We start from the raw sequence: 14,928 nt of genomic DNA, 5'->3' as shown, positions 1-14,928 counted from the left end.
ATAATTCATTTTTTTATGAAAAATGATCATATATATTATCTGGTAATATTAGTATTTTCTATTCAATAAATAAATTCATAATATCATATATTTATTAATTAATATATTAGAATATATATAGCAAATTCTTAAAATAATATTGTTTTGTGCTATATTATTAATTTATAACAATGTGCTATATTGTAAATATATATTTTAAATCGAATGTTATTATAAGAGCAAAAATATATTTACATTATTTAATAAAATTTCGTTTTCTGCCTTCATATTTATTTTGTTTTTCTAATACAATTAATAAATTTAATACAAATAATAAATTTATCTTTTGAAAATTATATTAATATATTTATAAATATAATTAAAATATAGACAAATTTAATACATAATTTCAAAAAATTATTATGAATAAATAATACGTAAATTTAATAATTATCACTATATAATTATATTATTTATAATTATAAATATAAATAATTATATTGAAAGTTTAAAATCTGATATTAAAAATAAAAAAAAAATATCAATCGTTTGAAATAAATAAATATTTTAATAGATACCATTCAATTATTATTCTTTTAAAAATTATTTTTTTAAAATAGTTCGTTAAATTATTTTCATTATTATCGAGTTTCATATTTAGAGGTTAAATGAATCATATTTATTTTTCACTATATCATTATGTTTATTACATTTCAATAATTATTTTTCCATCATTTTTTATAAAAGTATTCCCGTTATTAATCTTATTTTTTATTAATCTGATTGCTAAAAATATTCTACATTTGATATCAAATTTTATAAAATATAACTATGTGATTTGATACCAAATAGATAAACGTAAGTGAAGTTTTGACATTTAAGATTTAGTGTATTTAATTTTAGACTTTTATTTTTTTATTAAAAAGTTATATAATATTATAAAATTGAGAAAAATAATTTATTTTAATTAATATATTAGACAGTTAATTAGTTTTACTTAAATAAATAAAAAATAAAAAAATAAATTTTTAGATTTTTAATGGAATATGTAATTATAAAAATATTTTTTCATATATATGTAATTTATGATATATTTTTTAAAAAATATTTTTATTTTATTTGTTTGAATATATATATTCAATTAAATAATGAAAAAGAAATATCGAGAATATTTTAAATATTAAGAAAATAATAACTTTTTACAATTATTTTAAAGAATTATAAAAAAAGAAATGAATTATAAAAAAATTAAAAAGATTATAATCATTATTTTATAATAATGTTATAAAATAAAAATAATAATAATTAAACAATTTAATTCTGTGAATTTAAGTTAACATCGTGTAGAGAGAAATGCCCTCTGTCGCAAATACTAAGAATCTTGTATCAATATTGAGATGAGCTTTATTTATTTACTATCAAAATAAACTTTGTTATAACATAATTATCAGTGAAAATCATATAATTTTTACTTCTTGTTATAATTATTAATTCTGAAAGTAAAAAGTAAGAGCAGATAAAATCTATATTTCTAATCGAAAAAATTAGAATTTGAAAAATGTGTCATGAAAAACAATATTTGAATGTTTAGTGAAAATATTTTCTTATGTATTATTTCTTTAATTTGAAAATGTAAATGTTATTTAACTTTTCTTTTCAATATTTTTACAAATTTATATTTTAAAATTAATAATTGTTTATACATAATAATTTTAGAACACAAATAAATATAAATTTCACATATAGTTTCAATCTATATTTTACAATATAATAATATTATAAAATAATTTTCATAGTTTTGTTATTTTGAACATTCTTTTTAAAATTATATGATAATTATAATATGATAATTATAATAATACAGAAATATTTAAACTCATAACAATTTTTATGATTAAATATCTAAACATTCATAATAATAATCTATTTTAAATATATTTTGTTCCATAAAAAAATTTAATTCTCTGTATTACTAATTAAAAATAATATTATTTAGCTATGTCTAATGAGGAGCGTTTGAGGAAGCTACTCTCTGACTTAGGTAAAGCTACATTACGTGGAATTCGTAAATGTCCAAAATGTGGAACTTATAATGGATCTCGTGGTTTATGTTGTAAAAACAAATACTGTGATGCAGTATTTAAAGAACCTGGTGAAAAAAGAAAATTGTCAACTGAAGCATGTAAACTTATTACGGGCACAACTGCTCAAGTTTTTTCTGTAAGAGTTCGAGATAAAGGTCCAGATTATCGTGGATTTGTTCAATTACCATTAATAAATGCCACAATTTCTAATGAAATGACAACACTTATTTCACAATCCACTGCATTGTGTTTTGTTGATAGTTGTGAAAGAAGTTTTGATACTAGTGTCCTTAAATGTCATGTAAGTTTTATAAAATTAAAAATTAATCTCTATATTATTGGAATAAGATAAATATTAACATTAATGACTTTTATGTTATAAAAATTTTAATATTTTTTTTATAGGAAAAAAATTCATCCGATGTGCCTATCACTGCATGTCAACATATACAGGCAGCTTTAAGATGTTATGCAGAAGCACAGCCATTAACTTTAAGGAATTCTATTCTATCATCTTTAAATGTAAATAATGAAATGAAGCAAGAAATTTGGTTATTAGCTACAGAAACTTCTGGTCCTTTAGTGCAACGTGTATCTAAAAATATAATGGCAGTAAAATGCAAGGCTTCACCTAAACATCCATTAGGTTACCTTCATTTTTCTCTTTTTGTTACAAAATTAAAAGACAGAATTGAACATCGTTATTTTTGTTCTTGTTCTACATTTAAAGTAAGCATTAATAAAAAAACAAAATTTATTTATAATTAAAAATATTATTTACAACGTTAAAAATTAATTTAGGGTATAGGAAAAACAGCAGGAGATAAACCAGATATAGCACAATCTTCTCAAAATAAACGTTGCGTACATTTTTATGCTTGTATTTGTGCATTTGCTAGTGATACAAAATTGTCAGAAGAATTTAGTTATTATATTAATTTAGATCAAAATGATTTAAATATATCAAAACCATTAACGACAGTATTACATAATGATGAACAAGATAAAATAGTAGGCATTGGTAAGAGGATTCATATTAATTTTTTATGAAATATTCATTTTAAATTAAAATTTTAGATCTTGATAGTCTAACTACAGATGATACAGATACACATCTTTTAATATTTCGAGATGATACTTTAACAGTTCAAAGCTTAGATGGAAATAGATTAGATTTGGATTCAATGAATTTAGAATCTACAATTTTACCACATAGTATTGTTGAAAATATTGAAGTAGAATGTGATCGTACCTTATTGGAAGATAATATGATATCCCAGGTAAAAAATATTTATTTATTTAAATCTTTTATTAAAATAATAAATTAATAATAAATTTTTTAAAATATAGGTGAATAATTTAGAAGTAATTAATCAAGATAATGTGCAACTTGGTGAAGACACAGTTAAGATGATAGATGATCAAACAAATATAGATTCTAAATACAATGTGCTTAATAATAGTCAATATATATTAAATGATAATAATATAAAGATAGTAAATACTGGAACTTTAAAAATTCTTGATACAAATGCAATTTTAGATGTGAATAACATGAAATTAATTGATGCTAATACTGTTTCAAATACAAATAATGTAAAAATAATAGATAAAAACATATTAATACAATATGATACTGGAAGTATATCAAATACAGAAAGTAATAACATACAACAACCAATTTCGACAAAACGAAAAAGAGATGATAAACCAACAAGCACAAATATCACAAGTTTGAATAATTTAAATTCAATAGAACCAAGGAAAGCTAAAACAAAGTTACATATTGTTAAGAAATATCAAAATCCTTGTGAAGATTTGGATGAAACAAATATAAATTTACCTTTCATTAAATGGCTTGCATCAATAACAGAAAGAATAAATCAAACTATGCATTTTCAATTTGATGGAAAACCAGATCCTTTAGTATTTCATGTACCACAAATATTTTTTGATTGTTTACGAGAGAGAATATCTTGTGGAGGTAAAAAAAAACGTTTGCCAAATTCAACAACGGCATTTGTTCGAAAAGACGGTGTACCATTAGGTACTTTTACTAAATACACATGGCAAATTACTAACATTTTACACGTTAAAAGTATTTTCGAAACGCCTCTTATACCTTTGGAAATTACGAGAAGTTTTGTGCAAAATGCAGATGGTACATATGAATTGTATAAAAGAGAGGAAACAGAAATAGATCGATATAAAAAAACTAATAATAATGCATTAATTAAACCTTTAGAATTAAAAACATATTTAAAAGTTGGTAAGAAATACTTAAATTTAATAATACAGTATAAATTAATATATATATATATAACAAAAATTAAATAAAGATATACAAAATTTTATTTTATTTCAGGAAATACTTCTCCGAATCAAGTTGAACCAACGCCATTTTTAATAGAATGGATACCAGATATTTTGCCAATATCAAAAATTGGTGAGCTCAGAATTAGATTCGAATTTGGTCATGTAAAAAATGAAACAAGTCATAGATGGAGAAAAATAGCACTATTAAAAAACTATTAAATTTCATATTGTAATATTTATATTTACATTACCAGATTTTCATTTTCCTGTCATTTATTATTGATTAAATAAGTTAAGATATCTTTTGAGAAAGTTTTACCAAAAGACAAAACAAATATAATTTCATGAATAATTTAGCATATTTTGTAAGTATTAAATGCAGTAAGACCTCCATTATTCGAATCTTATTATCTTTTTATCTGATTGTTTGAATACCTATTATCCGAAAATTTAATTATTTGCATAATATTAGTGATAAAAAAAATCAAATACATATCTAATATATTTTAATATATTTCAATGATAGGTTATATAGATCGATATTGATATTAATATTATAGAAAATGATATAATAAATGATGTAATTGAACAAATAAATAAAAAAAAATTAAAGATAAATTTATGAATGAAAATAAAAATAAATCTGATGATGTTTTCATAAATAGTATTCCTATGCATATAGAAGCATTCATAATAAGAGTAATAATCTTTAAATATTAATGAAGTTTAAAAGAAAAAAAGTAATATAGAACTAATAATTTGAAAAATAGTTTGATAGCTTAGAAGGAAAAGAGATTAAAAGACTAAAAAAATTGATTGAAACAAATATATGTAATAATGAGTAATATATAGTAAAACTGTCATATTTCACATGAAACGCAATAATATAAATTATTCAATTATTTAAAACTATATTATATACATAGACTATTGATATTACTATTATTAGTTTGATTAATTGAGGTCTTATTTGTAATTTAATATATAATCAGTCGTAAGAATTTTTATATACTATCTTATAAAGAAATTCAATTATTATGAAAAATTTGATTTTAACGAAAACTTATATAAAACAATGGGTTATATATAGAATAATTTATTTTTCGATAAAAAATTTCTTTGAATATATGAAATCAACTCTTTTTTCGTTACACAATTTCTTCTGGAAATATTTTTTACTATTTGATAATAGAGCATTAAACATTTTATAATTTAAAATTTTGTTTTATCTTGAATTATTATGAGATGAAATTATTTAAAGAAACAAAAATAATATTGAAACTTCAGAAATTGATTTCATTGCTTTGAAATGATATTCCATGATAAAAAAATAGTTTCATATTATATTCATGATATTTCATATAAAACAAAATTATTGTTGATTTTGATAACACAAATTTGATTGAATTTGTGTAGAGTGAATAAAGATTAACTGTATATATGAAATTCTTATTAATTTATTAACAAGTTAATGAAAATATAAATAAATTTTATATAAAGTAGATTATAATATTTAAATTAAAAGAAGTATTTTGTTTGGACTAGTATCTAAATTTATTTTAAAGAATTGAAGACTGATCCAATTTTATGTGTGTATACATATATATAAATATATACATACATATAAATATATATATACATATATATATATTGCATCCTTTTATAAAGATGAAAATTAAAGAAAAATAAAGATTTCTGAAATAAATAATTTATATTTTTATGAAAAGTAATATATATCATCTGGCAATATTAGTATTTTCTGTTCAATAAATAAATTAATGATACTATATATTTGTTAATTAATTTATTATAATTGAATATATAACAAATTGTATTAAAATAATATTATTAACAGATGTGTTAAATTATTAATTTATAACAATGTAATATATTGTAAATATATAATACTTTAAATTGAATGCTATTATAAGAACTAAAATATATTTATATTATTTAATAAAATTTTGTTTTCTGTATCTTAAAATAAATTATATAAAATGTACAATATTTTAATTGTAATTTTTTTTATTAATATTCTTTTAAAATTTGTAAAGTTTTTTGAAGTATTTATATAATGCAGTTTAATTTATATGATTATAAAACAAAAAGCTCAATTATCATAATTACATATATTATTGTGTTATTTTGAATCTTTTGTAATGTATTATTTTGAAATGTATTATAATCATCTTTTCTTTTTGAATAATTATCAGAAATTTTATAATTTAAAAATATTTTAATAATAAATGAAATTTCAATTAATTATATGTAAAGAAATATATATAAAAGAAATATAAAAAAATATACATAAATAGTTAATTTATTATGAACTCTAATCTTATTCACAATATTTATAAAACAAATATTAATCTTATTCACAAAACAGAAATTAATTTTCAATTAATTTAAAAATATATGTAATTATTATTTCAAATATAATTATTATTTTTAATTTTAAATTTCATATTCGCGCCCTATTTTACAGCAAATTTAATTAATTTTCAGATAACTTGAACAATTTTTTATTATTATACTTATTAAAGAATTTATTCTTGTTAATGAAGTTGATAAAGATATTTTTTATATTTCATAATATAACATTTTCAAATTATAAAAGTATTTATTAATTTTTTTTCTTCAAAGTCGTATGTTATAATATGATGGTCTCCATAACCTCCATGTTCAGATGAACTATTGTATAAAATAGTAATTTGTAGGTAAAATGAATCTTTGATTTAACAAAATGTTTTGTAAGAAATTATGATTTATAGAATCAACTTGTATCTATTTTATGTATGAACAATATTATTCACAATTAATTGGTGTAGTGTTTTGAGTTAAGTTTCAAACGGAAGCATTGCCCTGCCGGAAGCTATCTCTGACGTAGAGAGCTAAAGAAGCGTACACTTCCATTTTCTCGACCCTTTCGGCGAATAGAGAGCACGTGTTTGCTCGCCGGTTGCGTTCAACTCATTTTATCGTACAAAACTTTGCATCACATTTGCTGCCTGTCCAAGTTTGGTGACTAAGGGTTGAAAAATTCTGATCATTATATAGATAGGTTAATATGAATCCCGAAAAATTGAAGAAGCTTCAAGCTCAAGTACGAATCGGCGGTAAGGGAACACCCCGACGCAAGAAGAAGGTATATAGGTTTATTTCAAAAATTAATATAAGTTTACAATTTTCAAGACTGTTGGTGTGTCGTGAGTTTGAAAGTTTATGAATGTGTATATATTCAAGTGTCATTTGAACAAATTTATGATTTATCTACTTTTGAAAAGTGTTGCTTGATTCACGATCACTAATTACTATTTTACAATATCAAAGTTTTATAATCTGTGTAACACATATTTCAATTGTTCGAATAAATTATTTTCATGTGTTTATTATTATATTGCTGTTTTTGTGGGTTTTGTCTTTTATTTTTAATATGTCAAACAATATTTAATTATGTTGCTTTTTTATGTATTAAATATAAGTTAGAATTTGATTTTACATCAAATACATTTTTCTTATCAAACTTAAGAACTAACTTCTTATATTAAAATTTTTATATCTAACTTAAACTATATTAAACTTAGATTATTTAAGTTTATTAATATTATAATATATAAAAATTAAATAGAAATAGATTTTATTTAAATTATTTTATTTATTTTATTTTTTTCTTATTCAATGAAATTTTTTTAGATGAACAATATATTTACTTGTAATATTATTAATTAATAATTAGTTTTATTTAATATATTTTTAGGTTGTACATGCTACTGCTGCTACAGATGATAAAAAATTACAAAGTTGTTTAAAAAAATTATCTGTGAATACAATTCCTGGTATAGAAGAGGTTAATATGATTAAAGATGATGGTACTGTCATTCATTTTAATAATCCAAAAGCTCAAGCTAGTTTATCTGCTAACACATTTGCCATTACTGGTCATGGCGAAAATAAACAAATTACTGATATGTTACCGGGAATAATAAGTCAATTAGGTCCTGAAGGTGTTACACAGTTGAAACGACTAGCAAGTACAGTTTCTGGAAGTACAGTTGGTAAATCAACATTGGAAGAGGATGATGAAGTGCCAGATTTAGTGGAGAATTTTGATGAAGCTAGTAAAGAGGAGGTAATGAATCAGCCTAAATAACAGTAATTGTTATATGAATAATAATTTAAATTTTATATATTATGTATAGAAAAACTACAGGAGAAAGAATTAATATAATGCATGTGTATTATCATTAGAAATATAACTTTTTCTTTTTGTGATTATAATTGTTTTCAATAGGTTATAAAAACATATATATATATATTATATAATATATATGTAATGTATATTATATATTATATATATATATATATATATATATATATATATAATTTCATCGTAAACTTTAATTGTAATATAGGAATTAGTTTGTATTATTAACATTTATTAAACTTATTTTTAATATCTTGTAGTTTTTTAAAGATATTGCATATAAGTTGTATAAGTGTTATTCTACAATTATTATTAACAATTCATAAAACATTGCAGTTGTATAACACATGACTTATATGTAGATACAGAATATAGAATATAATATATACGTAGCATAAAAATAATGTATATGCAGCATAATAATTTAATTTGTTTTTTTTTTAAGAACATGTAACAATTAAAAAATGTGAAAATACAACCAAATCTTTCATTAACAATGTTTCTATAGATTTTTTTTATTAACATTTGTACCATTCTATTTGTAAGATCATTTTAGCTAAAAAAGATTATAAGCTTGTTTTCTGTTGGAGTTTTTAGTAATCTCGTTGAATGTATATAATACATTTAAGGTTGCTCCAAAAAAGGAAGTGGATGAAAATGATAAAGCAGCTGGTGATAAAAAAGAAGCTATTACAATCAATGAAATGAAAGAAGCTCCCTTAGCTACGCCTGAGGCTTAAAGTTACAAGGTAATTTTCTAGTGTGAATCCACATGAATTAAACTGCATCACAAAAAAAATATAAAATTGTCTTTTTCCTTTTTTTTTTACAGCTATTTCATACAACTAACAGTTCTAATTGACAAGTTAAGTAATACAAATTGCAAAAGCAATGCGAAGTATCACTATACATACGTTATAAATATTTGACATACCTTATAATAATGCTATATGAGTAACAGTTAACAAGAAATAAAAAAAAGGCTGTTACAGAAATCAAAAGTTTCTATAAACAAGTTTATTTTGTTGCATCTGTAAGGTAGACTTTACTTTGAAACAGCTAAAATGATCTTACTCTTTCTAAATTAATATTTTGTAATATTACATATGAGGAAGCATTTGAATTTTAGACATTTTTAATTCAAATGTTTATTCACATGAAATGCGATATTCATCTATAATTTTTATTACGATCATATTTATAATAAGATCATATTTTTCTCATTGTTACATATTGTGTTCGTATCTGTTTTTACGTATCGAGAACAAACAACAAAGAATTTATAGAGATATAATTAGTGAAACGAAATGAAATTCCGGCAAGAGATAATAGTTTTCCGCCTATTTGCAATGTAGGGGAAAGAAATTTATATGCATTGTAGAAAAAGAAAAAAATGCGCGAAGTACTGAGGCACCTCTATTTTAATCGAAATTGATATATGGATAAGAATAATTTATCGTAACAGCGTTCCAGCGTGAAAAATAAGGTGTAATATTTTGTAATGTAATCTATGGAATAAATTTATTTGCTGGAAATGCGGTTTTCTACTTAAAAATTCATGTTCTTTAAATAATTATAATAGTACTTTGCCGATATTTATATCTTCATTCATAGAATAGATCTGTAATAACTGTAATTATGAAAATATAAGTACTCTCTGTATAGTATATATTTTTTTCTTAATATTTTCCATTTCTATTCATACATCATCAATCATGCAAGAGAAAATAGATAAAAAAAAATTAATTAAAATCTTTTAAATTTTCAATATAAAATAATGTTTAATTTTTTATTTTATTTTATTTTATTTTTATATCATTATTTATTATATTTTAGCAAGAATATTATTTATTTAGCAGTATATAAATCTTGCAATGAATATAATCTATTATAAAATAAATATAGCATTTTTTGATTATTAAATTATTTATCATTCAAAATTATTTATATTTTAATATTTATTTATTTATTTATTATATCTTCTATATTTAATTATATATTGTTTTTAATGTTATCTTAAAAATTTTATATATATAGTTTATTACTATAATTAATATATACTAATAACTATAATTAAAAGTTATTAAATTAAATTATAATTAAATTATTTTCAAAACAAAATCTATTAAATTATAATACAAGAAAAATTATAAAATAATTAATTATGTAGTTATTTTGATCAAGTAATGTTTTTATCTATTTGAATCCATTTAAATAATAAAACTAAATTTTAAACGATTTTTTCTAATTTCGATTTATTATTCTTCTTATATTTGTAACTTATTATTGATATAATCAATTTTAACATTCAATTGAAAGATATACAAAGTGGTTTGTAAATGATGTTTTGTACAATCGAGAACGATTCTATAAGAAAAAACAAATCGAAAAAAAAAAAGAATAAAATCAACTTTAAAGTTTTATCTAGTATAATATAATTAAATAAGACATAAGTAAAATTTGATTTTACGAACATTATTTTTTAGTAAATTGTATTGCTGTGAATGCTTGTGTTTATAAATATTAATACCATTATACTATTAATAATATCATTAGTAATATAGCAGTATATTAATATAATGAGAAATATCGACTATCATGATGCAAAAATTAAAAAATTTTTTTTATTATTTTCAAAATTGTTTTCAAAACAATTTTAAAAATAATAATAAATTATTAAAATTAAACTGTTTAAAATTAAAACTGTTTCATGTTGAGCGCAGTTCAACTATTGTTTTTTTTTTATTAAATTTCTATAAATATTTATACCATATTTTGGTGCTTCATTGTACAATAAATACAAAAATTTTTTCTTTTAATTGATCATTGGTTTGTGGTTTCATCTTCATATACAATTGATTTAATATGATTTTATATAAAAATATAAAATATATAAAAATAGAAAGGATTTCATATATATAAAATATATATATATATTTAAAAATAGAAAAGAAATCAAAAGATAATAGATCAATATTGCCACAATCAATTCAAATGCAAGTATTTAAAAGTGTTTATTTAAAAAACTTTCTGATCTGACGATTGAAATGGACCATTATTTTGATGTAATATTTTACTTCTTATACTAAGTGATATATGGTTTAATAATTTGAATAATTTGTTTTAGAAGAGAAATTCAAATACTATATAAATATATTAAATATACTATAAATATAACATTTTTTATAAAAAAAAAGAACTATAATTATCAATTATGTCTATCCAAACATTCAAAATCTTACTTGAATATTTTTTAAAATGAGGATTTTTAGAATTCCATCATCTATATACATTATGAATATTTAATATACCATCTCACTTTAGTTTCATTGATTCATAAATTTTTTTTATAAAAATTTTGCATCATTAATAAGTTTAAGCAATAACAAAATGTCTTTCATGAAAAGTAATCTTTATTTAAATGCTTCAATTTTAATAACTATGATAAAAATACATTCCATTCTTATACAATGTTTGTAATAAATTAATTGTAAAATTCTTTAAATTTGTTTCATTATGGTTTATTACGTTTTCTAGTATGTGTTCTTGTTTGTTCACATTAATTTGCTCTAGATAATCACTAACAAAATATTTTGAAAAAAGCATTTTCTTTATATATAATGTGCTCTTTCTTGATACATTTCCGCCATTATATATAATATGCATTATACATGAAAATCATATCACAGTACTTAATAATTAATAATAATAAATATTATTATTTGTTATTATAACGATAAATTAGACATAAATAGACATTCGAGAAATTTAGAAGTGTAACTTCTATTGCAAAATTACGCATTTCGTAATATTAATTTATAAACATAAACATTAATAGTAATATAGTTTATAGTTGGGAAATAAGATTCATGAACTCAAAGCTTTTTTTTTGTATAATATTTATTGTATAATATTAAGTAAAATTTTAAAATTGATTTTTAAAAAATTTAAAAAATTAAAAAATCATTTTTCGAAAATGAAATATCGAGTGAAATTTTTTATTTTTTTCCGTAGAATTAAATCCTTATATCTAATTGTATCATCATGAATTATTGTGTATATAAGATATTCGTATTTTTAGAGATTGATTTTAGGCCAAAACAAATTGATATACAAATTTAAGCCAGAAAAATTGATATACAAAAATGTTGGTTGAATTTATGAAATTACAAGCAAGTTTTTGTTAAAAGAAAACGAGCTTTCTTCATTTACTTTTGTTTCGTTTTTCCTTATTATAACTTAAGAAATAAATCTTAATCGATATTTTTATATTTTTGTATATATTTATCTCTAAAATCTCTAAAATCTATCCATAGTTTCAAAGAGGTCCTATGTATCAACTTGGTATGTTAACAAATTTAAATATTTCTTATCAATTTTTAAATATATTTTTAATTATAATTAATGTATTATTACTATTTTTTTATATCAATCTATTAATCTTTTTTCTCTTTTTTATAATTTTATTTAAAAAAACAGAGTAACTTTGAAATTTAGGAAACCAATATTTTCCATTTCATATAATTAAGCACTAAGTGATACATCGCTCAAAATCATTTACTTTTGTTCCATGAAAATTTACTTTATCTTATAGTATTTTAGAACTATATAGTATATAGTATTTTAGAATTACGGTCCAATAACATAAAATACTCTATATGTATATGTGTATTTTTTTTTAAATTTGAAATTATTTAGATATGCTTTTTTTCATAATTTTTATTATAAAAAAATTCCTTAATATTTTTTTAAATATAAATAATTATTTGAAAATAATATAATATAATATACTGAGATTTTCAGTAAATAACAATTTAGAATGATTTTATATCGGTTTTTTCATTTTTCTATTTTGTATTTGTTTTCTATTTTTCTATTTTGCAAAGAATAACATTGATTATCATAAAAATATCATTTAAAGTTTGAAAATATATTTTAATCATGTTGTATCGATATGATATCGTTTAATGAATATTTTTTTTTTCAAAAATTTTTTTTTTTTAAGATTTATGTATTATCAAAGGAAACTTTTATCGTTTTTTCTTTATTTATCATAATAATATTTTCATCGAATTTTTCTTTTTATTTTAATTTGTTGGTTAATGAAAAGCATGTATCCTGAAAAAAATCTACGATAAACAATAGCGAAGAAACATTTCGTACTTGATTATAGCTAAAGATATATCAATATTTTTAGCTCGTTTATTTCTATCTGTTTTTTTAGGAGACATTTCTTGAGGACATTCTTCAAAGAACTTGTTTTTACTACATATTTATCATGAAATCCTTTTATGTGTTACACTAGAGTATATTGGTCTGTTGAAGTAGACATAATAAGATTTATGGATTTTATTATAAATGTTGTTCGTTAAAGGCAATTGATGATTTTGTGCTGATTTTTATTTGAATCATTATATATATACTTATTTATCCTTATGTATACTTATTATTAATCCATCCACTATTTATAGATTAATTTAATTAATTTAATTATGTTTACACAGGACAGTTATCCACATCTCTTTTTCTTAGCACTTATATATATATATATATATATATATATATATATATTTAATACTATATTATAAAAAGTTGAAAAGTTAATTAATAATCAATTTATTAAAATTTTTTTTATAGAATTATTGTAATCCATATATTAAATAAAATACATAAATCATTGTATTGATCTTTTTCTACATTCTAACAATATATTTGAAAATAAATTTTTCATATTATTTTTAAAGATAAAAGAATGAAAACTTCTATCGATACATTTACTTTTCACGATGTTAATTTTGTAATATATCATAAAAAATATGGGAAAGTTGCTTAAAATAATGCCTCTTTATAAATATATTTCAAACTCATTATAATCAATGAATATATCGACAGATTGATTAAATTAAAAATAATATTTTTATAATTAAATATATGATACATAATTATAAATTTTATAAATTAATTGAATTTTTTATTTTTTTTTATTTCACGTAATTATTTAATTGAATAATTATTATATTAAACAAGATTTATCTTTTTAATATTTTTCTTTATTTTAAATAAAGAAATTTATTTTAATAAAGAAAATTGATGAATGAAAGATAATATATATTATCAGTCTTTGATATGTAAGTATATCATCATTATTCAAGAATTAGAATGTAAGTTTTATTAAAAAAGATCTACTTTTCGAATAAAAAAAAACTCTGAATTTTTTCTCTTTAAAATCATGTATTTGCATTTTTTTCATTAACCAAGATGTTAAATCAGATATTTATGACATTTTTGATTTCTGTTTTGTTTTAATTTTTCCGTTCATATTTTCTTTTGTTTTTTATATTATTG

The 14,928-nt window shown here is 19.9% G+C and overlaps 2 protein-coding genes across 4 annotated transcripts; both read left to right on the top strand.

Moving 5' to 3' along the window:
• The first annotated feature begins 578 nt into the window (after positions 1-578).
• LOC122715424 (uncharacterized protein C2orf42) lies at positions 579-4,821 on the top strand. Of its 3 annotated transcripts, none has more exons than XM_043937609.1 (7): positions 579-837; positions 1,976-2,364; positions 2,469-2,792; positions 2,865-3,084; positions 3,141-3,343; positions 3,414-4,332; positions 4,429-4,821. In XM_043937609.1, exons 2-7 carry the CDS (start codon positions 1,978-1,980, stop codon positions 4,596-4,598), a joined length of 2,223 nt encoding a protein of 740 aa, XP_043793544.1. In that variant the 5' UTR covers positions 579-837; positions 1,976-1,977; the 3' UTR covers positions 4,599-4,821. The 3 variants fall into 3 exon arrangements, with proteins under 3 accessions (XP_043793544.1, XP_043793543.1, XP_043793545.1); XM_043937608.1 differs by lacking the exon at positions 579-837 and adding an exon at positions 1,430-1,485; XM_043937610.1 differs by lacking the exon at positions 579-837 and adding an exon at positions 1,583-1,611.
• Positions 4,822-7,293: 2,472 nt separating this feature from the next.
• LOC122715439 (transcription factor BTF3 homolog 4-like) lies at positions 7,294-10,250 on the top strand. The gene is made up of 4 exons (XM_043937634.1): positions 7,294-7,524; positions 8,137-8,508; positions 9,213-9,332; positions 9,416-10,250. The coding sequence occupies exons 1-3, from the start codon at positions 7,447-7,449 to the stop codon at positions 9,321-9,323; spliced, it is 561 nt and encodes a 186-aa protein (XP_043793569.1). The 5' UTR covers positions 7,294-7,446; the 3' UTR covers positions 9,324-9,332; positions 9,416-10,250.
• The last annotated feature ends 4,678 nt before the right edge of the window (positions 10,251-14,928 follow it).

The sequence above is a fragment of the Apis laboriosa genome, unplaced genomic scaffold, assembly GCF_014066325.1.
Source record: "Apis laboriosa isolate Shangri-la unplaced genomic scaffold, ASM1406632v1 scaffold35_cov144, whole genome shotgun sequence".
In the NCBI taxonomy this organism is placed as follows: Eukaryota; Metazoa; Arthropoda; class Insecta; order Hymenoptera; family Apidae; genus Apis; species Apis laboriosa.
This window is presented reverse-complemented; position numbering and strand designations above follow the sequence as displayed.

Coding starts and splice junctions, on each gene's coding strand:
- LOC122715424 (XM_043937609.1), top strand. CDS start 1,978: ATGTCTAATGAGGAGCGTTTGAGGAAGCTACTCTCTGACTTAGGTAAA. Junction 2,365..2,468: donor CTAGTGTCCTTAAATGTCAT/GTAAGTTTTATA, acceptor TTTTTTTTATAG/GAAAAAAATTCATCCGATGT. Junction 3,344..3,413: donor AAGATAATATGATATCCCAG/GTAAAAAATATT, acceptor TTTAAAATATAG/GTGAATAATTTAGAAGTAAT.
- LOC122715439 (XM_043937634.1), top strand. CDS start 7,447: ATGAATCCCGAAAAATTGAAGAAGCTTCAAGCTCAAGTACGAATCGGC. Junction 7,525..8,136: donor CACCCCGACGCAAGAAGAAG/GTATATAGGTTT, acceptor ATATATTTTTAG/GTTGTACATGCTACTGCTGC. Junction 8,509..9,212: donor ATGAAGCTAGTAAAGAGGAG/GTAATGAATCAG, acceptor AATACATTTAAG/GTTGCTCCAAAAAAGGAAGT.